General features: G+C 40.8%; 2 protein-coding genes across 8 annotated transcripts in view; one reads left to right on the top strand and one right to left on the bottom strand.

Moving 5' to 3' along the window:
• Positions 1-19,039, bottom strand: part of PP2D1 (protein phosphatase 2C like domain containing 1) — a 78,933-nt gene extending 59,894 nt beyond the window's left edge. Inside the window, 1 exon segment of the mRNA XM_072153647.1 lies at positions 18,573-19,039. Within this exon segment, the coding sequence (XP_072009748.1) occupies positions 18,573-18,934 (362 nt within the window). The 5' untranslated portion in view covers positions 18,935-19,039.
• Positions 1-23,086, top strand: part of KAT2B (lysine acetyltransferase 2B) — a 63,646-nt gene extending 40,560 nt beyond the window's left edge. For 3 of the 7 annotated variants that reach the window (XM_072153640.1, XM_072153643.1, XM_072153646.1), the window contains exons 6-19: positions 438-629; positions 1,260-1,366; positions 2,337-2,453; positions 2,701-2,837; positions 4,054-4,262; positions 4,492-4,618; positions 5,660-5,788; positions 9,088-9,231; positions 12,709-12,823; positions 13,443-13,479; positions 15,145-15,208; positions 19,501-19,585; positions 20,822-22,354; positions 22,385-23,086. In XM_072153640.1, coding sequence (XP_072009741.1) covers positions 438-629; positions 1,260-1,366; positions 2,337-2,453; positions 2,701-2,837; positions 4,054-4,262; positions 4,492-4,618; positions 5,660-5,788; positions 9,088-9,231; positions 12,709-12,823; positions 13,443-13,479; positions 15,145-15,208; positions 19,501-19,585; positions 20,822-21,015 — 1,657 coding nt within the window. In that variant the 3' untranslated portion in view covers positions 21,016-22,354; positions 22,385-23,086. Of the gene's footprint in view, positions 1-437; positions 630-1,259; positions 1,367-2,336; positions 2,454-2,700; positions 2,838-4,053; positions 4,263-4,491; positions 4,619-5,659; positions 5,789-9,087; positions 9,232-12,708; positions 12,824-13,442; positions 13,480-15,144; positions 15,209-19,500; positions 19,586-20,821 lie in introns of all 7 variants that reach the window. The other 4 variants (XM_072153642.1, XM_072153644.1, XM_072153641.1 and 1 more) reach the window with 3 other exon arrangements.
• Positions 23,087-25,045: the final 1,959 nt, after the last annotated feature.

Here is a 25,045-nt window from a genome sequence, read left to right as displayed (position 1 = left end):
TTATGGTGAAGTTATGGAGTGTTTTCTCATATTAAGGTAAAATGTTTTTATTTTGTTTTATTTTACGGTACATTAGTCAGTTAATATTTTGCCCATATTTTTTCTTTTCTAAGGGCAAATAAGTTTAGTTTTTTTTTGTATTTTTGCTATTAGTTAATTTTACCTTATTTGTTGTGTTTTATATTAATTTAGAGCAATTTATTTTAATCATTCTATGAGACTTAGATGTGTGATCTTGTCATCACACAGTAGACTATAGTACTTCAGTGTTATGCTTCAGTCTTATACACTGCATTATCGTTTAATTTTAGGCTGAACCTCCTTTACCTCGCTAATAAAGTTATAAGATTCTATGACCATAAATTATCCATTGTATATTCCACCCAATTGTTTGTCTGTATCAATATGTAGTAATATGCATGTGCTTGATATCGTAGGTGGCTCTGTTACTGCAATGTCCCCCAGTTCTGCGACAGCTTACACCGATATGAAACAACTCAGGTGTTTGGCCGCACATTGCTGCGCTCAGTGTTCACTGTAATGAGGCGGCAGCTACTGGAGCAGGCCAGACAGGAGAAAGATAAACTTCCACAGGAGAAGAGAACACTAATACTGACCCACTTTCCAAAGTAGGACATATTTCCTAAAATACACTTGACTTTTATTCTACTTACACAGGAAGTAAAATGTAAAATATTAGGCTGTTGGTATCAAGACAAACCAATGTGTTGTATCAGATCCTCCTTATGATAAGCTGATCTTTTTGGCTGAATGCGCTGACTATAAAGCAATAGGTTAAAATGTAGTAATATACAATGCTGATAGGCTCTTCCTGGGCAAAATATGCACTTTGTCCTTGGTTGTTGTAAATTGAAATCCACAGAATATCCATAAGAAATCAAGCATGAAAAACATGGACACTTACTTATAGATCCAGGCCCTGTGATCATGATAATCTCCTTATATTTCTTATACATGGCTTCCTGTCTACTAAAATCAACTTTTAAAATTATGGTAATAAGCCAGAAGGGTTCTGGGGGCATTGGACTGAACGGACATGCGGAGTTCAGTCCGGGAAGCCCTCCATTGCACACAGCGTTTTTTGTAGCGCAAATTCACTTGTAGGCAACTGGACTAAACAGTGTCATTTTTTGCATTACTTTGGCCTAATACTTCTTGGCTGAACCGATTTTCACAGTAACAGCACCTAGAAAGCATGATATCCAGTGCTATTTAATTCCTTTGTATCTGCATTACAGGTTCTTGTCCATGTTGGAAGAAGAGGTTTACAGTCATGATTCACCCATATGGGATGAAGATTTTCTATCAACGTCTTCTCGAGCCAATGAGCTTGGAATTCAAGCTGGTATGTAAGTTACACATAGAAATGTGCAGGAGTTTTAATAGCATCTTTAAAGGGGTTGTCCAGGATTATTATTTGTATAAAATAACAGACACACTATACTCGCCTCTCTCCAGCCCTCCAGAGATACCTCTCACTGCCATCCTATGTTTATTTATGGGTTTCAGCTGTGACACGGATTTGACAGTGTGTGCCCTCTACAACCTCTGCGGGTGCAGCCGGTATAAGGCTGTAGCGGGTGCGTGCAATGTTAACATAAGATACAAATAGAGGCCAGTGAATGGAGTTCCCACACTGGAGCGCAGTAGAAATTTGTAGTATCGCATGTGTGTTAACAAAATGTAAACCTTGTCACCTTCTCTAGTGTATATTCTCCCTTTGATGGTTAAGTGTTAAAAATCTATGCAATTATAGACCAGTGTCTATGCAACTATAGACCCTTGTTGCAGCAAAATCAAGTTTTGGGCTGATTTCTGATGTTGAGTCACTGCAGAACGTCTGATTTCTTATCCCAGGGCCCAGTAGCTCCTGACCACATGGGGGAAGTACACGGCAGGAATTAGAGATGAGGGATCCCTAGTCCTAAGCAAGTTCATGTGTGGAACAGCATCCAGTCAGCCAACACTGACACTGTGGGCCCCATAGCAGCTGTTATGGCTGCTACCGCTGTAGTTACCTCCCTGTACATTGCTACTACGAAAACTAGCTTCAGTAACTATAGGCTATTTTTCTTGCATCCACGGACAGCTTTAGGATAGGACTATTTGGGACACTGAGTATTTTAGTGTCCAAAACTTGGTGACTATGAATGTATTTTAATAAATAAAAAATATGTGTTTAAAGAACAATATAATATGCATCATTATTTTATCCTTTACTTTAAATAGGAACATATATGTACCACAAAATAGTTGTAGTTGTTTTACCTTGGGCAATCTGATTAAATATTTTTTACATTACTTTACAACTGCAGTTATTGCAAATCCACCAGTCGCAAGGACAGTTACTTATGTGACCAGCCCATCGTCTCTAGACCAGTCCAATGGAAGTTTGAGTCCATCCAGTAAACCAGCAATTGAATCAAATACAGGTTGGTGTGAAGACCCATAAGTTTATATGAAAGTCATCCATACTTAATTACCGCTGTGCTTTAGCTTGTGATTCATGCAGATAAAATATTTTCCTGCAGAATTTTTACAAAATCCTACAACAAAAAAAATGAGTCTAACAGTTTTGATGATGATATAGTGAGAGATGACATCTAAGCCTACGTATAACTACATTAATTTTCCAATGTATATTATTAAAATATCTTATTAAAATTTATATTTTCACAGGTGATAAAAGGAAAGGTGGTGAACCATATCTGGGAGAAGATGCCAAGAAGCCAAGAGTTGTAGGAGACATTCCTATTGAATTAATCAATGAGGTCATGTCAACAATCACCGATCCTGCTGCCATGCTGGGCCCAGAGGTAAATGGAACAAATCCCTAAAATAAAAACACAGACAATGGGGGCAGATTTACTTACCCAGTCCATTTGCGATCCAGCAACGCGTTCTCTGCGGTGGATTCGGGTCCGGCCGGGATTCACTAAGGTAGTTCCTCCGACGTCCACCAGGTGGCGCTGCTGCACTGAAGTTCCCCGAGGCCCGCCGGAATGCACTGAAATTCACCGGCCTATTCCTAGTAAAGGTAAGGGCTCAGTCACACTGCCGTCTGCGGGGCTGTACATGCGGCCGCAAATTTGCGGCCGCATGTACGTCCCCATAGACGGCAATAGAGGCACGGCCGGGATCCGGGATCCGATCCGGGCCGCACACCGCAAAAAGATAGAGCAAGCTATATCTTTCAGCGGATGTGCGGCCGTGCGCCGCTATTTCCTATGGAGGGAGGAGGGGTCACCTCCTCCTCACCTCCAGCACACGGCGGTATGCTCGCACGGCTGGCATACCGCGTGTGAATGTACCCACGCCCCCCGATTTCCGTTGTGTGCATGCCAGTGCCGATGCGCCACAATCCGATCGCGTGCGCCAAAATCCCGGGGCAATTCAGGAAAATCTGCGCAAATCGGAAATATCCGGGTAACACGTCGGGAAAATGCGAATCGGGCCCTTAGTAAATGACCCCCAATATATCCATATGAATGATCGTGTCCTTATATTTTGGATAATTCATCCACTTTTATTTGTATTGAAGTACAATTCGTTATACAAAAAGCAGTTAAAAAAGTGAATGAGAAAAAGATAAATTAAACCAATATTTGTAGTGATCATTGTGATCATGTATTTCAAACAGCAATCATGGCCATGGCTAGTAGCAAGGGGCATAAATTCGGCCTCCAATCCGTCAATACGTCAAGATCGTGGCCAAACCCAAATGCCAAAGCTGAACTAAAACTACGGGTTCGCTCATCTCTATTACCCACAGATGGTAATAGGCTGAGTAGCCTCAATTGCTCAAATCCTTGTGTCTCTTTGTGTGATGATGTGCCCGCACCAATCGCGGTTGTTACCGGTGGGGAAGTGAGCGGGGGACCACTCATCAATATTCATCTTCACTAGTGTAAACATGATTGCTTCCCAAGCTAGAAAGTCAACACAAATAGTTAAAAGATAATTTGTATTGCTATTTTCCTGAGAATTATAGTTAGTACCGTGGTCCAGTATATCTTTTTTCTTTTCCATAAGACCAGCTTCCTATCCGCTATTTCTGCCAGAGATGAGGCAGCGAGACTGGAGGAACGCAGGGGAGTCATTGAGTTCCATGTAGTTGGAAATTCTCTAAACCAGAAACCAAACAAGAAGATCATGATCTGGCTTATTGGCCTACAAAATGTCTTCTCACATCAACTGCCTAGGATGCCTAAAGAGTATATCACCCGCCTTGTCTTTGATCCGTGAGTAGTCAAATATGTTATGAAGAGAAAAAATCCCTTTAAGTTTTGAGTTTTCTATTGTGAAGTGCACCTGCTCTGAAATGTACATTTTACAAGACATGAAATAAGGAGAATCATCCAATCAGTTCTGTATAATTCATATTTTATATATTTAAGAAGTATAAAGGTTTGTACACATTGGTATGCAAACCCGTGTACTTAACTTTTATTATTATTTTTTTTTTACAAGAAAACATAAAACACTTGCTTTAATCAAAGACGGCCGCGTGATTGGTGGAATCTGCTTTCGAATGTTTCCAGGTCAAGGATTTACAGAGATCGTTTTCTGTGCAGTGACATCAAATGAACAAGTAAAGGTGAGACCCCATTCTCTCTGTGTCCTAAATGGCCACCATTTAACTAGATAGATATGCCAGGAAATTATTGAGGAAACGTTTTTAACTCCTATTTTTTACTGTGGAAATATCATAAAGGACAAGAGAGCCACATTTAAGTTGGGGTTAGAGATCAAAAGGAGTTGTCACAGTGCTTTAGCTGTGAGCTAGCTACCAAAAACTGAGGCTATCTCACGGTCACATTGCCTTCTATTGAGCGCTTTCATGGTGTGGTGCATACACTGAGAGGCACCATGCCTCACCTCACCAGGCATGTCTGTTAACACCCCAAAAGATAGGGCACTATGGGGCACATTAACTTACCTGTCTCTTCCTGTCCACTGGAATGCACATATGCCGCGATTCAAGAAGATCGTGCGCCCCGCTCAGGTCCGCCGGAGTTCACCTTCTTCTTCCTGGTGCATGTAAGTGCCCTAACCCCCGATTTCTGTCAAATGAAAGCCGGCGCCAATGCGCCAAAATCCAATCGCATGCGCAGAAAAACCCTTCTAAATGCGTCCCAAATCGGAAATCGCCGGATATTCCGACGATAGTGCCATCCGTGGACCCTTAGTAAATGAGCCCCATTGTTTTCCTGCTAGTCTTTGACATCACACAGTAATTAGGAACCTAGGACTTTAAGTTAGTTAGAAAGATTATTGTTATCTGCCACTTTGTCCATCTCTGCTCTATGACTAGGCTCCTGCACATCCCTACTTTACAAATCAACCTGTTACATTTTTATCTTATATTCACTTGAACTTTTGATTTATGGAAAGGTTTTTGAAAATGTACTTGCCATTTGATCCTCAGGCCATCTTGCTGTACACTCGCAGCAGTAATTTGAGGATACAATTTTGGAATTCTGTACTGGAAATCACTACAGGACACTGAGAATTTTCATTAAATAAAACATTATTAGTTTTCTGATATTAACTGCACTTGCATGTATGTTCAGCTTTTGTGGTGCCATACTGTATAATATGAGAAATTATAATGTGCTTATCCTTATCCTTATCCTAGGGCTACGGGACTCATTTAATGAATCACTTGAAGGAGTATCACATTAAACATAGTGTACTCAATTTCCTTACCTATGCAGATGAATATGCAATAGGCTATTTTAAGAAACAGGTATTGTTGATTACTGAGGTTGTTCCTATGAATATCATCTGTGGCTTTTACAATGTTTCAGCTAATTTTTATATTTTAAAATATATTAATGTACATACTCGAGCATAAGCCGAGGTACCTCATTTTAACACAAAAAGCTAGGAAAATCTATTGACTTGAGTATAAGCCGAGGGTGGGAAATGCATTGGTCACAGCCTCCCAGTATATAGCCAGCAGCCCCCTGTAGTATATAGCCTGCCAGCCCGCTATAGTATATAGCCTGCCAGCCCACTATAGTATATAGCCTGCCAGCCCCCTGTAGTATATAGCCTGCCGGTCCTCTGTAGTATATAGCCTGCCAGCCCCATAGTATATAGCCAGCCCCCTGTAGTATATAGCCTGTCATCCCCCTGTAGTATATAGCCTGCCAGCCCCCTGTAGTATATAGCCTGCCAGCCCCATAGTTTATAGTTAGCCTGTAGTAAAAAAACAACAACATTGTACTCACCTTTCCGATGTCCCCCGTAGGTCCTCTTCTGCTTCTGATGCTCCGGTGCTTCCTCAGGTCCTTCAGGTCCTCTTTGGGTCCTGGCGCTTAACGACGTCATTGTTTGTGAGCCACTGGCATTGCAAGGGGACCCGTAGAGGAGCGGAATGTCCCGAAGAGGAGCAGAATAACCCAAAGAGGCACCGGAGCATTGGAAGCAGAAGAAGACCTACGGGGGACATCGGAAAGGTGAAAACAGTGTTAATTTTTTTATAGACTCGAGTATATGCCGAGTTAGGGTTTTTCAGCACAAATTTTGTGCTGACAAACTCGGCTTATACTCAAGTAAATATACAGTAATGTTAATAAAGTTCCTTCCTCTCTGAGGGCATAAGATATCAAGTTTGTTTTAAAAAATTTTTTTAGAATAATAAGCACCCCTGTTCCAGAGAGACTTTTTGACTTCTTAAAGGAGTATTCCCATCCGAGCAATCACATTTAAAGGAAACCTACCACTTCTGAAGGTAGGTATGAGATGCAAACACCGGGCACCAGCTCAGGGTGAGCTGGTGCCGGTGCTTAGTCTCGTTAGTGTTAAAACCGCGGTATCGCGGTTTTAACACTTTTTAAACTTTATAGTAGAAACTCCTGCGGCATTTCCAATGTAGGCGCGCGCACGATCGTGCGCACGCAGCGCCGAAGCAGTTTCTGCTAGAAAGTTTAAAAAGTGTTAAAACCGCGATACCGCGGTTTTAACACTAACGAGACTAAGCACCGGCACCAGCTCACCCTGAGCTGGTGCCCGGTGTTTGCATCTCATACCTACCTTCAGAAGTGGTAGGTTTCCTTTAATTTAATCAATTTGCCATATACATACATTTCTTCAATTGCATGTTATTAAAAAAATGTACCCGTTTCAAAATAATTTCCCATAAATGTAGCCATGTTGTCCCTTTGAAACAGAGCACAGCTGTCCTTGGATATGACCACCACTACAGGAGTGATTGTGCTAAGAAGCAAATAGTTTTTACATATGAAATGTCCAGGAGTTACTGCAGGTCCCACACCGTCCTTTGAATTCTGAATCTAGGTGGTCAGGCAGGACTCAATATTGGATGCCTGGCCACTTCTGAAAGAGTGTGGTAGTATCCATGGACGACTATCTTGTTTCTGAAGGACAACATGGCTACATTTATGGGAAATTAATTTCTCACGGGTGCATTTTTTTAATAACATGAAATTGAAAAAATGTATGTGTATGGCAGATTGATTACATTTATATGAATGCCTAGAGGAGAATATCCATTTAAGTTCACACATATAGAGATTTGTATGCCATTCTGTTAACTTTGCCATGTTGTATGTAAAGCGGCCATACATATTAGGGTTAAGTGTACACCAGTAAAATTTCTGTTATGCTTTTCCCTTAGATAAAAGCTAAATGAATACTGAATACATAGGATGAACAGAAAGTCTTCTATTCACCTTATGTTCCCCACAGGGTTCCATGTACACATGACAACTGACCCTTGAAAAAATGTCCCTGGCAAATTGTTTGTGGCATTGAGCGTGTTTGACTATTCTCTATGACTGTAACAGACAACATGGACTGGAAATGTAAAGATCCAGTTAGCATAAATATGTAAAAAGTAAAGTATTTCGGTTAACCCTTTAAGAAAATTTGAGACAGACTCGGAATGTAAAGTATAAAGACAATATAGGTCAAAATAACTAGACCTACTGATGTTCTTCCTTCATATTAATAACAACAGCTAAAGGGGTTGTGCAACCAAAGCAAGTTATGAATTATTTAAAGGAAACCTACCACTGCCCGCATGATGAAATCATGCGAGCAGACCACCCAGTAGGCTACTTAATGCTGATGCCGGCACATTTAGCTAAAAAAACTATTTTCTTACATATTTAAATGAGCCCTTTGGTGCTACCCTGCGCCATCTTCGGGCTGGCGGTGGCTTCCGATGTATAATTATTCCTCCTTCAGGTGCCGAGAGCCGTGACGTCACCAAGCTCTCGGCACCTATCGCGCATGCGCAAACACTAAGTCTCGCACAGCCGGCCGGCGATAGGTGCCGAGAGCTTGGTGATGTCATAATTAAACATCGGAAGCCACCGCCAGCCCGAAGATGGCGCAGGGTAGCACCGGAGGGCTCATTTAAATATGTAAGAAAATAGTTTTTTTAGCTAAACTAAAGTTCCCCGAGCCTAACAAAACTATGTGCCGGCATCAGCATTAAGTAGCCTACCAGGTGATTTGCTCGCATGATTTCATCATGCGAGCAGTGGTAGGTTTCCTTTAAAGGATAGTTTATAACTTGCTGCTCGGTGGGTGTCCAAATATTGAGACCCCCCACTTATCCACAAAATGGGCTTTTGGCTCCCAGATGTAAATGTACAACAGGTTGAATATGGCCAATGCTGTTCCATTCATCATCTGTGGGATTGTTGGAGATGTGTAGCAGAGAACGAACTCAGCTATCTACATCAGGTGCATAGAGAAGCAACAGGGGATGGAACTCAATACTCTGTATCAGTGGGGGTGCCAGTTGTTGGGCACCCACTCATTGTTAAGTTATGAGCTATCCTGTGGTTAGGTCATATGTTGCTTTGGTGGCACAACCCTTTAACTTCTACGACACCCTATAATATATAGACCTTTAGGCAATGCTATATGTTAGGTGGATATTAACATGTGAACAAATGCATAATTCATATACGTATTTATTAGTATTTTAGTAATTTTACACTTTAGATAACACATTTCATTATAGAAACTTTATGTTCTCTTCTTCTATTAGGAAAGGGTTATATCTTGTGTTTTTTCATGTTTTAGGGCTTTTCTAAAGATATTAAAGTACCTAAAGCAAGGTATGTTGGATATATCAAAGACTATGAAGGAGCCACGTTAATGGGATGTGAGTTAAATCCTAGAATACCATACACTGAATTCTCTGTCATCATCAAGAAACAGAAAGAGGTACAGTATTTGTGGACAGGTTTGGTTATATGAGTAAATCTAATATAAATGTATAGAGACATATAATAAAAGTTGAGGAAAAGGGTTGAAGTATACCTCACCTTTCCAAAACTCTGCGTAGTCCATTGTGTGAACATGAGGAGGAAGCCCTCGTGCACACAGTTGTTTTTTCCTCAGGTGCTATGGAGGTTTTTTTTCTGGCTTCATAGCAATAAATTGTTTTTGAAGTGAAAACTGGTGAAGAAGGCATAATAAATCTCACTGTGTGTAATCCATATTTGCTGATCACTTGATCGATAACGCAATCACGTGACACAAGTGGTTGGACAAGCTCATGACATCAGTTTCCAACCTCCTGTTTTTTTGTGAAATTGAGGATGACATATGACTCAAGAAATCATTGTTGACCAGTGGCCCGCAAAAACGGCCAAGAAACTCATTGTTTGCAGTTTTAGAAAAAAATATGATAGTGTGGGGGAGGCCTAAGGCCTCTTTCTCACAAGAGTATAAAACCTTAGGTATGGTACCCTTACTGTATCGTTTTCATACGTATAGTATATGGACACATTCATTTCATTGGACAATATGCCCATCCATTTAAATGGCCGTATTGTCCACCGTATATAGAGATATAGATATAGAAAAAATATAGAGAATGTCCTATTTTCTCCAGTATTCAGCTCCATAAGCCACATAGAAGTCTAATGGAATGTTTAAAATTCATGTTCCATACATGCTGCATTTGTTTTTGCACCGTATATACGTGCAGTATGCAGGGAGACCAGAACCAGCGGGAGGTACATTCTATCAGCCAGCCATCATTTGTCAGCCCGCCATAGTTTTTACGGATATGGTACAAATGCAATGACATATGTGCACATACGGATGAAAAATGTCACGTATATACAGATTCATACCGCACAGAAATACAGGACTGGAGAAGGGCGGCACGGTGGCTTAGTGGTTAGCATTACAGCCTTACAGAGCTGGGGACCTGGGTTAACATCTGCAAAGAGTTTGTATGTTCTCTCCGTGTTTTCGTAGGTTTACTCCGGGTCCTCGGGTTTCCTCATACACTACACTCCTACACAAAACATACTGCGAGGCTGATTAGATTGTGAAGGGGGACTGGGGGGACTGATCTGGCAATCTGTGTGCAGCGCTGCATAATCTGTGTGCACTATATAAATTAATTACTATTATTAAATCAGAATTTTGTGTGAAAGGGGTTGAACAATTAGTCTGGGCATTATATGACTTGTAATCTTCAATTTGCAACATTTCTTCTCTCTGCAGCCTCTATCTATGAATTTGGAGTCCTCTTTTAGCTGGTGGGTAGCGACCTAGCTGCTGTCACTTATGGTTCCCTGTACCCCCTGCATAAGGCTTCTGTGTAATGTGACGCCTCATTGAGCTTCTGAATTTTAGCAGAGAGTTAAAAGAGAAAGCAGAATGAACATTAATTAAGGTTTTAATACCCAAAATAATTGGAGAAAGAAGTACAATCCTGTGATAAGATTCATTGCATTTTTATACTTTCAGTTCTTATCAATACTATTGTTTTATGTATACAGGCAGTCCCCGTGTTACTTCCAAGATAGGTTGTTTAGGTTTGTTCTTAAGTTGAATTTGTATGCAAGTCGGAACTATATATTTTATAATTCTAGCTCCAGGCAAATGTTTTTTTTCCCAGTGACAATTGGATTTTCAAAATTTTTTGCTGTAATGGGAACAAGGATTATCAATTAAATGCCATTACAGACACCTTACAGCTGATCATTGCAGCCTGGGACTAAAATAAAGAATTCAGAGATCTTCACCAGATGACACAGCGAGCTCCGTCTGTAACTAGGGGTTCGGTGTCCTTAAGTCCTTTATGACAGAGAACTTTTACCATTGAAAATGAACGTATGACTGTAGTAGAAGAATACAAGAGATCTGGGTGCCAGATATGAGCATGTCTGATAAGTCTATGATACGCTTCATTAAGTGAAAGTAAAGAGTATATTTATAGCAGCACACTTCATATGTTCATGACATTTTACTAGCTACCAACAAAATCAATAATCTGTGATGGTGAATAGATGACTTCCATGATGTTATTATAAATCAGCAAAGCGTAAAATTGAAGCCATTAATGAGTCCGATCATTGAACTCTTGGGAAATGTTAATTAAATCTCAGCTCTGTAAATGAAATACTGCTGCTCTTAGACAAATACCTGCGCTGATCCAACGATAATGAAATGAGAATGGTTATATAAGAAAAGCTCTGAGAGTAATGCCAGTCTTGTACTGCCGCTTTGACAGTCTCATAAATTGTATTCATCAGATTCAGCTTTGTAAAAATGAAGAATTCATTGAGTCGTAGCGCTGGTATTTAATTACATTATTATCCTGTCAGCGGTAAAGACGGCATGCCAGGGTTGGTGAGTCTTCTGCTTGGGAATTCCCCTCTTTTTTGATTTTTGAACTACACTTGCCAGGGCAATAGGGGGCACTAGTGAGTCTTTATAGAGTCAGTGGTTAAATGTAATATTAATAATAATTCTTTATTTATATAGCACACACAGATTACACAGTGCTACACAATCAGTCCCTGTCCCCATGGGGCTCACACTCTAAACAACCTACCAGTGTGTTTTGGAGTGTGGAAGGAAACCGGAGGACCCAGAGGAAACCCACGCAAACACGGAGAGAACATACAAACTCTTTGCAGATGTTGACCTTGGTGGGACTAGAACCCAGGACTCCAGTGCTGCAAGGCAGAAGTCCTAACCACTCAGCCACCTTGCTGCCCAAAATATCCCCATTTCACCATCTTATGAATACCTCCAGCAAACTCAGGCTTAATATAGGAAAAATTGGGACACTAAACCACTGGAGCCATAAGGACTATAAAAAAAAAGTATAAATGTTTATATACTATTCCCAGTTTGGCCTTTTAGAACTTTAAGAATGAGTAATAGAACTAAATCAAAGAAGAAATCAACCCAAACGTGACTGGTTTAACCTATTATAGTAACCTCAGGATAGACAGAAGATCACCTCAATCTGGACTTAAAAGATCAGTAATGAGTGATAAGCGCACCATAACCGCAATATTCATAGAGAACATTGCTGTCTTAGGTTCTTGAAACACAGAAGTCCCGGTAACACCCTTAATGGGTGCTGGCACTTACATGCCTTCTTTTCCTTTTTGCTATATGTTCTGAAAATTCAGCTAGATTCTCCCTTGCTAGGAAGATGGACAGAACCTCTCTGAGATGGAAGATTACACTGAAGGAGGGAAAGCAGTGAGTCACAGCAGCTAGGTCTTCACCTGCCACTGGTGTGTTATGATCTAAATCGGAACATTTACAAGTACCTAATGTCTTTATACTAGATCTTACATTTCCACAACATTGAAATCTGTTTTCTACTTGATACATTCTGTTGTAATGTTATATGACTGAAGATGTAAATATCATATTTAACAGATCATCAAAAAGATGATTGAAAGGAAACAAGCACAGATAAGGAAGGTGTATCCAGGCTTGTCGTGTTTTAAAGAAGGAGTGCGACAAATACCAATTGAAAGTATACCTGGAATCCGTATGTATTTCTTTGCTCTATGTTTTTATAATTTTTTTTGCATATAATTGGTTTACTTTCATATCCAGTTGTGTTAAACACATTGCATTTATGCAGCAAATTATAACTATGTGAAAGACATAGGTAAAGAGATCAAGGTATCAAATGTATTAAAGGGGTGGGGGTGTCACCTGGCACCATTGCTGAACACTCCCCAGGGACACAGGACACAAGCTTGCAGGGAGCAAGGTAAAATTTTATATAAGTTATTGTTTTAACGACTCATGTTAGAAGTTTTATAAAAACAGTTTGGGGATAAGCTATTTATTGTCTGTGGGGACATGGAGGAGACTCAAAAAGGGTGCCTGGTGATAGGTTCCCTTTAAAAGTTTTTAAAAGATGAGTTATTCTTTAGATCTGGAGAATTCTAAGTACCTATGCTCTGTATACCATTTGGAAACCCTGCAAAATCCCATATTGCTATATACAGCCACAAATGCCATTTATCCAATATTATAAGTGAATGCACTTATTACATGAGAAATAAATGGATTACTGTAAAACTGATTAACTTGATTACAGCCGCTGAAAAATTGTTTATGTGATAGTGTGGTCTTATGTATATCATATTGTCTTATAGGGGAGACAGGCTGGAAGCCAAGTATAAAAGACAGAAGGTAAATTACACATGTTACATTCACATTTTAAGTATCATTTTGTTGTCATCTCTGCTTAAAGGGGTGTTACCTCTAAGGACTCCTTATCCATAGCATATGGGAGAGGTGTCTGTCTAAGGTCTGCAAGAACGAGGGCTTGCAAGTGCCCTTATAGAACAGAGCTCTAGCAGATATGCTCAGCCTGCTCTACATTGCACATAGATGTCCCAGAAGTATAGTTGAGTATGTGTCCTAGTTCTCAATGAAGCACTTTATCCCTTTCATGACCCATGGTCATTGATACCTGAATGTCCAGGTCAATTTTTGCAGTTCTGTTTTGCATTTCCCTAAAGGGGTATTCCAGGAATAAGCATTAGTCATGTACAAATGGGTCCTTAAAATATAAGCTAATATGTAATTAGTTGTTTTTTAAAACTTTGCTCCCCTTATCAGAAAAATGCTGCTGACATAGACTGTAATGAAGAATTAAAATGCTACCGTCCCTTTAACCAGTACGTTGATTTCCTCTGGGCGTAGCAGACACAGGACAGAAGATGGCCGCTGGTCACATGTCCACATCACATGTCCTGCACCTGCCTGGGCAGGTCATGTGATCATTACTTTGTTTGGTTGTAGTAGGTTGTTTGTAGTCTGTTACATCATCACTAGAGCTAAAGCTGTATGCAGATGACCTGAGATGGGCCCATTGAGCTATTATCATATTCAGCAGTACAGCTTATTCATGAGTGGGAGGTACAGCCACACCCCAAGTGCTTGACTGACAGCCTGTATAATGATGTGATACTAGTGGTGCTGGCTGCCTCTATTTGCTTCCTGGTGTTGGCGGCCACACACCCCCGGGTCGTGTGTGTATGAGATACTCCTATACACATGACTGACAGCCTGTATAATGATGTGACACTAGTGGTGCTGGCTGCCTCTATTTGCTTCCTGGTGTTGGCGGCCACGCCCCCCGCAGCCTGTGTGTGTATGAGATACTCCTATACACATGACTGACAGCCTGTATAATGATGTGACACTCCTGGTGCTGGCGCCCCCTGCACCCTGTGTGTGTATGAGATACTCCTATACACATGACTGACAGCCTGTATAATGATGTGACACTCCTGGTGTTGGCTCCTCTATTTGCTTCCTGGTGTTGGTGGCCACACCCCCCGCAGCCTGTGTGTGTATGAGATACTCCTATACACATGTCTGACAGCCTGTATAATGATGTGACACTCCTGGTTCTGGATCCTCTATGTGCTGCCTGGTGGTGGTGGCCACGCCCCCTGCAGCCTGTGTGTGTATGAGATACAACTGCTTCAGAATGCAGCAGTGTATAAGAGCATGTCAGATATAGCTGATGCCTGCAACTCTCACATGTGTATAGAAGGAGAGAACATGTGTATAGCAGAACATGTCAGGTACTTGTGTAGCTGATGTCTGTATTTGCACAAGGTAAATACAGTTAGGATATATATAGCTGTATTGCAGTTTTGAAAGGGTTAAGGGACTTGCAGACACCTGTTCCCTAACCTTTTGGATATGGGGATGTATTTCTTGAGTGCTAATACCTCTTCAAGTGACTTGAATTTCAATAAGGTATAAAACTTATTGAACATGAATGAAATGTCTAATTATTTAATTTTTATTTCTATTTTCGTTGTTGTATTTCATTTCAAGTAAAGAGCCAAAAGATGCCGATCAGCTGTACAACACCCTGAAAAATATTCTGCAGCAGGTGAAGGTGAGTGCTCTACTGGTACATGTGCTTCAGTCATCTGTCCCCTCAGAAGGCATTATATGGCCTATCTCACCATTTAGTAGCAGTCAAGGTCCATGTGACTCAAGGATAAAATTACACTTATCAGTTATCAGTGTTTCAGAATCATCTATGAAGACGTGTCACAGGCAGGTGACCGGCTAATTGGCATATTTTAATAAATACCCAAAATTCTAATTCAACCTATTGTAACAATGCCCCTTAAAGAGAACCTGTCATCAGAATTTGGACTAATAAACCATTACCAGTATGCTGTCAAGCAGATGGGAAGGTTCTATATCATGTTAAGCAGATGGGAAGGTTCTAGATCATGTTTCTTTCATGGCCCAGCTTGGTGGCATCATCCAGAAAATCATCTTTGAACTGTGATGTGAGTCAGTGTATAAAGTCAAGGAGGCGGAGAGTTTATTATTGAAGTTAAACTCTCCCATCCTCTAAACATCTTCCCCCATGTGATTGACATCATGCATTGGACTTCATGAAATCTGATAAATGATGTCCCTGGCCGCAGGACAATCAATTACAGTAAAGTGGCATTCTAGGGCAAGGAAAGTTTGACTTCAGAGTTAAACTCTCCACCTCCTTGACTTCATGAAACCAATTTACATCTCACGTCAAAATTGATTTTCTGGATGATGCCACAACACCAGGGCATGAAAGAAACATCATCTAGAAGCTGCTCTGTTGCTTGACAAAATACTGCGAGTGGTTTACTAGGCCAATTTCTGATGACAGGTTCCTTTTAAGAACACAGAAATATTAAATTGCAGTACCATCTTTCCTAAAAACACAGAAAGTTACTTACCAGTGTCCAGAACTGCACTTCATAGGAAAGGAATATCAGCTCAACATTTTATCTCTACTTGTTTCACACATATTTTTTTAAAGCAGATTAATCTTGAGTTTAATGTGATTGGAATATAATATGTTGGAATAATATAATTAAAATTCGAAAGGCATGACATTTACTTAAAGGGAACCTGTCACCAGGAGACCCATTTTTAGCACTCCCCCAGTCCCCACAGAGCATAGTACATACACTGCCAAAGTGTTTTTGTATTAAAAATTGGTTTTACAGAAAATAAGATATGTTATATTGTACTTATTCCAAATTATTCCCTTTACCCCAGCGCACTTGCTTCAGCCACTTTCATAAATGCGACATATTTTTGTGTCGAAATATATGCTGTTCAGCCACCCTGCCGGATATAACAGGAGGGCCAAGTCTCTTGATGTATCCGGAGGCGCGGAGATTTCATCATACACCAGCACATAAGCTAAATCTCCCCCAATGTGGTTTTGTCTTGTTATTAATTGGTTGGATTCAAGCTTATAATTACCAGTAATGTGCTTTCCTTGATGTTATAATTTTGGGTCTCTATTAACAGTCATCATGTCTGAACATTTGAGACCTGACTGAGGGCAATTTTGTCCCTCCTTATAGTTTACACAGGAGCAGGGGTGCACCTAGCCTTTCTGCTGCCTGAGGCGAGCTATAAAAAGACGCCCCCCCCCACTCCATATATGTATTATATCAAGGAGTGTCAGGACCAGACCCAAATCATATTGGTTTAATTTGAAAATAAAGCAATGCAAAATTCATAATAGCGTGCCACCATGTACTACACAGCGAGCTACCATAAAGAACAAAATACATACAACAATCTGCCATATAATTTAAAATCAATACATCATGCCACCATATATTATAAAATACATCCGGCGTCCTCCGTGTAATCTATAATAGATATAGCGTGCCCCCATATACCATATAATACATACAGCGTGCCCCCATATACCATATAATACATACACTGTGCCACCATATACCATATAATACATACAGCGTGCCACCATATTCCATATAATACATACAGCGTGCCCCCATATACCATATAATACATACAGCGTGCCCCCATATACCATACAATACATACAGTGTGCCCCCATATACCATATAATACATACAGCGTGCCCCCATATACCATATAATACATATAGCGTGCCCCCATATACCATATAATACATACAGCATGCCCCCATATACCATATAATACATACAGCGTGCCCCCATATACCATATAATACATACAGGGTGCCACCATATTCCATATAATACATACAGCGTGCCCCCATATACCATATAATACATACAGCGTGCCCCCATATACCATATAATACATACAGCGTGCCGCCATATACCATATAATACATACAGCGTGCCCCCATATACCATATAATACATATAGCGTGCCCCCATATACCATATAATACATATAGCGTGCCCCCATATACCATATAATACATATAGCGTGCCCCCATATACCATATAATACATACAGCGTGCCCCCATATACCATATAATACATACAGGGTGCCGCCATATACCATATAATACATACACTGTGCCGCCATATACCATATAATACATATAGCGTGCCCCCATATACCATATAATACATACAGCGTGCCGCCATATACCATATAATACATACAGCGTGCCCCCATATACCATATAATACATACAGTGTGCCCCATATACCATATAATACATACAGCGTGCCCCCATATACCATATAATACATACAGCGTGCCGCCATATACCATATAATACATACAGCGTGCCGCCATATACCATATAATACATACAGTGTGCCGCCATATACCATATAATACATACAGTGTGCCCCCATATACCATATAATACATACAGTGTGCCCCCATATACCATATAATACATACAGCGTGCCCCCATATACCATATAATACATACAGCGTGCCCCCATATACCATATAATACATATAGCATGCCCCTATATACCATATAATACATATAGCGTGCCCCCATATACCATATAATACATATAGCGTGCCCCCATATACCATATAATACATACAGCGTGCCCCCATATACCATATAATACATATAGCGTGCCCCCATATACCATATAATACATACAGCGAGCCGCTATAAATATATATATATATATATATATATAAATATATATATATATATATATATATATATATATATATATATATATATATGAGACACAGTATACACACACACTCATACAGAATGTACACATATATACAGCATATATACTACTCATATAGCATGCATATACACACACTCACCACACACATACAGTATAAACACACTTATATACAGTCATACAGTATACAAACACACACACTAACCGTGCAGTGTATACATGTATACAGAGATGCATATAAATATACATGTTTGTGTGTGTATATATGTGTATATACATGTATACACATCTAAATTTAGATGCATCTTAGGATATAATAAATACATACTTACCATGACGGCGGCCGCGGACGGGTGAAGCAGGCGGCCGGGAGAGTCGGGCGGGCCGCGGAGGCTTGCGGCGGACGGCCGGGAGTTGCGGGCCGAGGAGGCTTGAAGCGGGCGCCTGGGAGAGGCGGGCGGGCCGCGGAGGCGGGTGGCTGGGAGTGGCGGGCCGCGGACGAGTGAAGCGTGCGCCCGGGAGACACTGGCGGGCCGCGCAGGTGTGAAGCAGGCGGCCGGGCCGTGGAGGCGGGCGGCCAGGAGTGGCGGGCCCTGGATGGGTGAAGTGGGCGGCCGGGAGATGTGAGCAGGCCGCGGAGGTGTGAGGCGGGCGGCCGGAAGTGGCGGGAGAGGTGGGCGGACCGCGGATGCATGAGACGGGCGGTCGGGTCGCGGACAGGGGAGGCGGGCCTCGGATGGGAGACGTCGGCCGGCCAGAGGCAGAGGGGAAGGGGGCGGACCACGGACTGGAGAGGCGAGCCGGGGGTCCGGGAGAGGAGGGTCAGAAGGCGGCCGCAGACAGAAGGGGCCGAGCTGCGGTGAGTAACCTGCCTGATGCCGCCCCACCGTCCACCAGGAGGCGCCGCCGCCTGAGGCGAGTTTCTCAACTCGCCTCATGGTAGGTGCGCCCCTGCACAGGAGACATAAGTGAGGTTATTGCATTGGGGGAGAAAAGTAGATAGTGGAAAGTGTATGAAATCCTGTTGTGCCGGAATAATATGATCAGAGTTTATTAAGAGGGGTACAGTCTGCAACCAAGTGAAATCTTTGTTCTTTCATTTATGCCAATGTCTTTTATTAACCCCTGAGTGCTGAGTAGAACACCACAGCCATTGTGTTTTAGTGAAGATTTCATGACGATATAATATAGGTGTGGTCAATGCTGTATGTAAATGATAATGTAACAGCTGAAATTTCTTATAATAATTTTCTGTTTCAGAGTCATCAAAGTGCATGGCCTTTCATGGAGCCGGTGAAAAGAACAGAAGCACCAGGATACTATGAAGTCATAAGATTTCCCATGGGTAATGTCTACAACCTTCATAATGTAGACCCCTGCGAATGTAGGTTGGGTAAAAGCTTCATTGTATGTAGGACTCTCAGGACGGGTGCACACAATCGTCTGCTTCATACAGGCTGAAAAACGGGTAGTTTGCAGCCTGTTGAAGAAGGGAGGGTTGAGCGCTCATCATCCCTCCCATCCCCATAGGACACGGGTAGGCCGCATCACAATATGGGTAAGAATAGGATCTGCCCAGCTCGGCCACGGTGCGGTGAGACCCGGTGTGCTCCCCTGACTGGGGACGTGCAGAACGCAAGTCAATAGCAGTTTCTGCGGCCAGATCACACCCATTATATACAGTCCTGTGAACTTAGGCTCAGTATGGCAGCCAGTAAACCTGAGAATGAAGGGGCAGCAGTGTTCATATAGTGATACAATACATTCACTTCACAGCCACGTCCAGTACTTCCGACAATGTAGCCAACCTACGGTTTTAAAAAGCCGCAAAACCAAGGCCCTTTATCTAAGTAATATCAGGGGGATTCAAAACTCTAAATTTTGATTAGCAAATTTCTCCAAATTAATCAATTTGTAAGATTTTCCATCTCAAGGGAAACCAGTTGTTTTTGCACTGGTCTGAGATAGGTTTCATGGACTAACATTTTCTTTTTAACGGAACCTGTCACAGGCATTTGGGACAATAAACCAATCACAGGGCCTTGTGGATCGGAGGTTGTGTCTCAAATACCCCTACGCTAACTGCAGGGTAGCTATAGACTTATCTTTCTAATTTGGGGCTCTAGACATTAAGACACCCATCCATAAGGACCATATAAGGACATAAATTGCTCATCACTCATGACCCTCGACAGGTCGGCTCCAGGTTTCAGTAGGCCCCTGGGTGACAGAGCCTCAGTGGGCCCCTTTGCAGTAAATTCAAGCGGCAGCATTCAAAAGTCAGAAACCAAAAGAGTCTCTTGTTCTAAAATATTCCCTTGTTTTTTGATACCAAACAGCCCACTCATGGTTATTTAATATACGGCCCCCTCACACCCTATGGATTCATTAGATACAGGCCCCTCTCCCCCATGGATTCTTTATGTATGGCCTTGTGTGGGCCCCCCAGCAGCTCTGGGCCCCGGCGCTTGCCCAGTTATACCCGGTGCTAGTTCCAGCCCTGGCCCTGGATGGCTTGTTTGTCACTGTGTCGTTCCAATATAGAAGTGTCATATGGTCAATGTTTTTTCTGTAATTCTAGATCTTAAAACTATGAGTGAACGTGTGAAGAACAGGTATTATGTGACAAAGAAGCTGTTCATGGCAGATCTACAAAGAATCTTCACAAACTGCAGAGAGTACAACCCGCCAGAGAGCGAATACTTCAAATGCGCAAACATCCTGGAGAAGTTCTTCTACACTAAAATAAAAGAAGCGGGATTGATTGACAAATAAGTAGGGAACACCATGTTCCATGAACGTGCCTGAAATAATTGGCTTGCCTACTGTTTAGCGCGTCACACCTTGAATTTTGCACTCTTCTACTTCCTAGTAATATTATTGGCTTTTAGCAAGCTTTCCTTTGGTGTCTACGATTTTGTATAGATTTTATTAGACAAGGTGCTTTATAACCTTTAGGGCTTTTAGAGTATATAATGTTGATATGAGATGTTTTGTATATTTAGAACCGTTTTGTACAATGAGATTTATCATGTTAACCACTAATATAACAGAAAGGCTGATTGTAGATTATAGATTTGCTTATGCCGGCCATAAGTTAAAACAGAATCTGTTAAAACTACAGCAGAAGAGAATATTAAAGGGACCCTGTTGGGCATGCAGTCTGAGCAGCTGTACATTGTAGACGAGAAGGAGCTGAGTAGATTTAGAATATTAGGATTTATCGGAAGTGTCTCTTGTGAACCAATCAGAGCTCAGCTTTCATTTTATCAACTTCTATGGGAAAAGTAAATCTGAGCGCTGATTGGTTGAGAGGAAAACTGTTCTAGTTGTTCATGACAAACTCTCCCCCATTGTATCTATCGCATTCATTACATCACAGAATTCTCACTGCATTTTCAACAGGTCCCATTTCATTATATTTCTTGCCATTTTAGCAACTCCTTTCTAGAAATATTTTCATTATTTTATTATTTCTACCAGACTCGTTTTCAAATGGCAATTAAAATAAAAAAAAAAAACTAAATAAATAGTAAAACCACCACCATCTGCAATAAACAGGCAGCGTTTACAGCAAACTCTATTCCATCAATGAACATGGTGACAGCCTGTGACATCACTGCCTATACTGCTGTATATCAATCCAGTCACCTATATGTCACTTCTCTCCAGGTCTATGGGTGTATTGCTTAGGTCATGGAAAATAATGGGGGGTCCTTGATGATATATTGATAAGAAATTTATTTTTATAGCATATTTTATAGATCCCTTTGCCATATGGTATGGTTTATTATACATCATCATATAGTGAATATTGCGTTACCTATGATAAGATTTTATTAGCAGCACGGGTAAAAGAGTTCTTAGTGCCCCATATATTAATGGACATTTGTTTTAGTTTTACATTTGGATTCCAGGGCTGTTTTTTATATTCAATTACGGTAAGTAAATAAAATCATAACAAAGGATGCACCATTTTAAATGTTCGGTAGATTTAGTGTTAAATTAAATTTGACACAAAACAACATATTGGGAGAATCTATATTGACGGGTGTCTTAATATTCCCTCTTGTCGGTGCTCTGCTATTCGGGTCTTCTAAGAGGCTTCAGCCAGGTCAGACCAGTTTAGACCAGTTTAGACCAGGTCTGACTTGGAGCAGATTTTGGCAACAGTTTTTGCTTACTACCCAGTGAAAGGGGTTTTCCAGTTTATATATCTATTCACAACTTATCTATAAGTTGGACCATCAGACTGGTGGGGCTCAAACACATGGGACCCAAATGGATTATTATTATTGATGTGTTCACAAGCTGTAAAAACCCCTTTAACTAATTTCTTTACAGTCAATTAAAGGGAGTTTTGATCTGCAACATAGTAAAATCCAGTACCTGTAAATTGGGTTTACAAAAACTAAGCTAAGCATTTTGTATGTGCTAACCCCCTAATCAATCTCTTTATGTCTGTTTAGATATTCAGACTTCAAGAGATTTTTAGATGTTTTAGACAAAACACAGCCATGGAAGTCAGTGAATCAGAGATGCCATTTACAGTATGTGCTACCACTTTTTAAAATGGCGCTTTGTTAGAGGACACTATAAGAAGTTGCAGTATGGTGCAGTATTGTCACCTATTTCAGTGGGTAAGATATACACATGGAAAATGACAAACATACAGTATGTACTGGAAATAAATGTAAAATAATTTCAAGAAAACTTGGCAGTCCTTATCTGAGGAATTTTTCAAAATAGCATATTTTATTCAAGTGAAAAATGGGGTTGCAATACAAATTAACATACAACGTTTCAGTCTATACGCATCAGCCCTTCATCAGGCTCGGATTGCTAGGTGTATAGGATAGCAGTGATAGGAGTGCGGTACTGTGACCTCTCTGCGCTCAAACGGTCACAGCACCGCACTCTTATCACTGCTATCCTATATACCTTGCAATCCATGCCTGATGAAGGTCTGATGTGTATAGACCGAAACGTTGCATGTTAAATTCACCTAATTTTCTTGAAATTAATTGATGGTGTTGTAACCTACTCGAGCACCCGATGTGTGAAACTAAAAGAGTGACATGTATTGTCTCTACTATAAATGTAAAATAGGCATAGTCACAAATGTAAAATGATTGGGTTTACAATGGGCAAGCCTATAAGGCCTTACTGCGCGTTTCCTTAGAGGATTTCATCCGTTACTCCTCAGCAATATCAGCCTGTAACAAATGTGTGTTGTTCTAAGCAGCTCTTTTACCCTGACGTAAGACTGGGAAAGTCTATTATAGCGTAATGTAGAATTTTCCTTCTGTATCATTATGCTTTTTCATGTTTCATGAATGTTGCTGTAGATATCAAACCTAAATTTATTCTGCATAAAAAGATGCAACCTATTAAAAGGTTACGTATCCTACACTCTTGAAATTTGTCTGCAAATGACTATAAATTTGGCAACCAAACCATGTACGTAAGACTTGGAGGCTCCACGCACCTAGATGTGGCTAATTCTCATTTGTTCTGAGAATCAGGCCACGTGTTCTCCAAATTTTTCAATGGACCTATTCATACACAGCCAAAAAATATGTCCTAATACAATGTAATAATATAAGCAGAAGCGGTGCCAAAGGGATCCAGGGAAATCGCTGAAATGCTGAACAGAAAGTGAATAAATAAATGTGACTATTCTTGTGGACTTTGGCTTTTCTAGAGAAGCTTTCTTATAAAAGGCACTTGTCCCCTGTGTATCATGTGAGCAGAGGAACAGTCACGTGTATATTATGGGAGTGCTGGATAACAGAGGGCTCTGCACAATGTTCTACATTGTCTCCATAACTCTACTTCAGGCCTCTTGCCCACAATGAGTATAGTCAGTGAAGGTCGCTCCGTGTGTTGAAGGGATATCCCGACCCGAAACTCTGGTCACTGGACTCTGAACTGGTGTGCTGATTTTGTTATTGATCAGAGGTTCGGGTCGGGAGATCCCATCAGCGCACAGAGCGATTTTCACTGACTTCACGAAAAGAGGTCTTACTCATATGAAAGTAAGTGTACAGTAGCCCGATCACCTATATTCATAATCCTAGACCCCCTGGTCATAGCTTTATTCAGCTTCATATAATATCAGAAATACAGTAATCTATTCACTGTACCAAACTGTTTCCATAACTCCCACTCAATTCTATAAGAGTTATGGAAACAACATAGAACAACCTGCTCGATGGCCGCCCTAGAGAGCCAAGTTCTCCAATCTTAGCCATAAAAGGATGACATGAGAATACCCCTTTTAACCCCAGTTCCCGATCAATAATATTAATAACTGAAATTTGATGGAAATTCTGTTTTCTTCCTCCACTGACATATTAGTATGATCTTGCAGCTGTGTGTCTATTTTTATGTTTTATCATTTCAAATAACGCAATATTTTCCTTTAGGCCTTGTTCACTGATGCTGGAATAGAACGAGTGGTTTTTGCAAATGCTTTCTATAGCAGAATAATCTACCTTTGTAAAGTTAATATATTGTATTGTTTCGGATTGATTTTAAATTATATACAGGTATTTTGCAATTGTCTTTGTGTAAAATATTCCGATATACTGTGTATATTGATAAAAGTAACTATCATTTAGATTTTTATGTAAATAGCAGTTTGTTCAAACAAATAATAATTTCAATAAACAATGTAAATAATATTTGAAAACAAAGCATGACCTGTTTATGTTCGCTTCATTTACTTTCTCCGGACCCTTGTTTACAGCTCACCAAAATACCATCGCTCTAAAGGACCAAGCAGCCAGGGGAATAAGACCAC

The sequence above is a fragment of the Engystomops pustulosus genome, chromosome 5 (genome assembly GCF_040894005.1).
Source record: "Engystomops pustulosus chromosome 5, aEngPut4.maternal, whole genome shotgun sequence".
NCBI lineage: Eukaryota > Metazoa > Chordata > Amphibia > Anura > Leptodactylidae > Engystomops > Engystomops pustulosus.
Note: the sequence above shows the minus strand (reverse complement) of the source record. Positions and strands in the feature narration are given on the sequence as shown.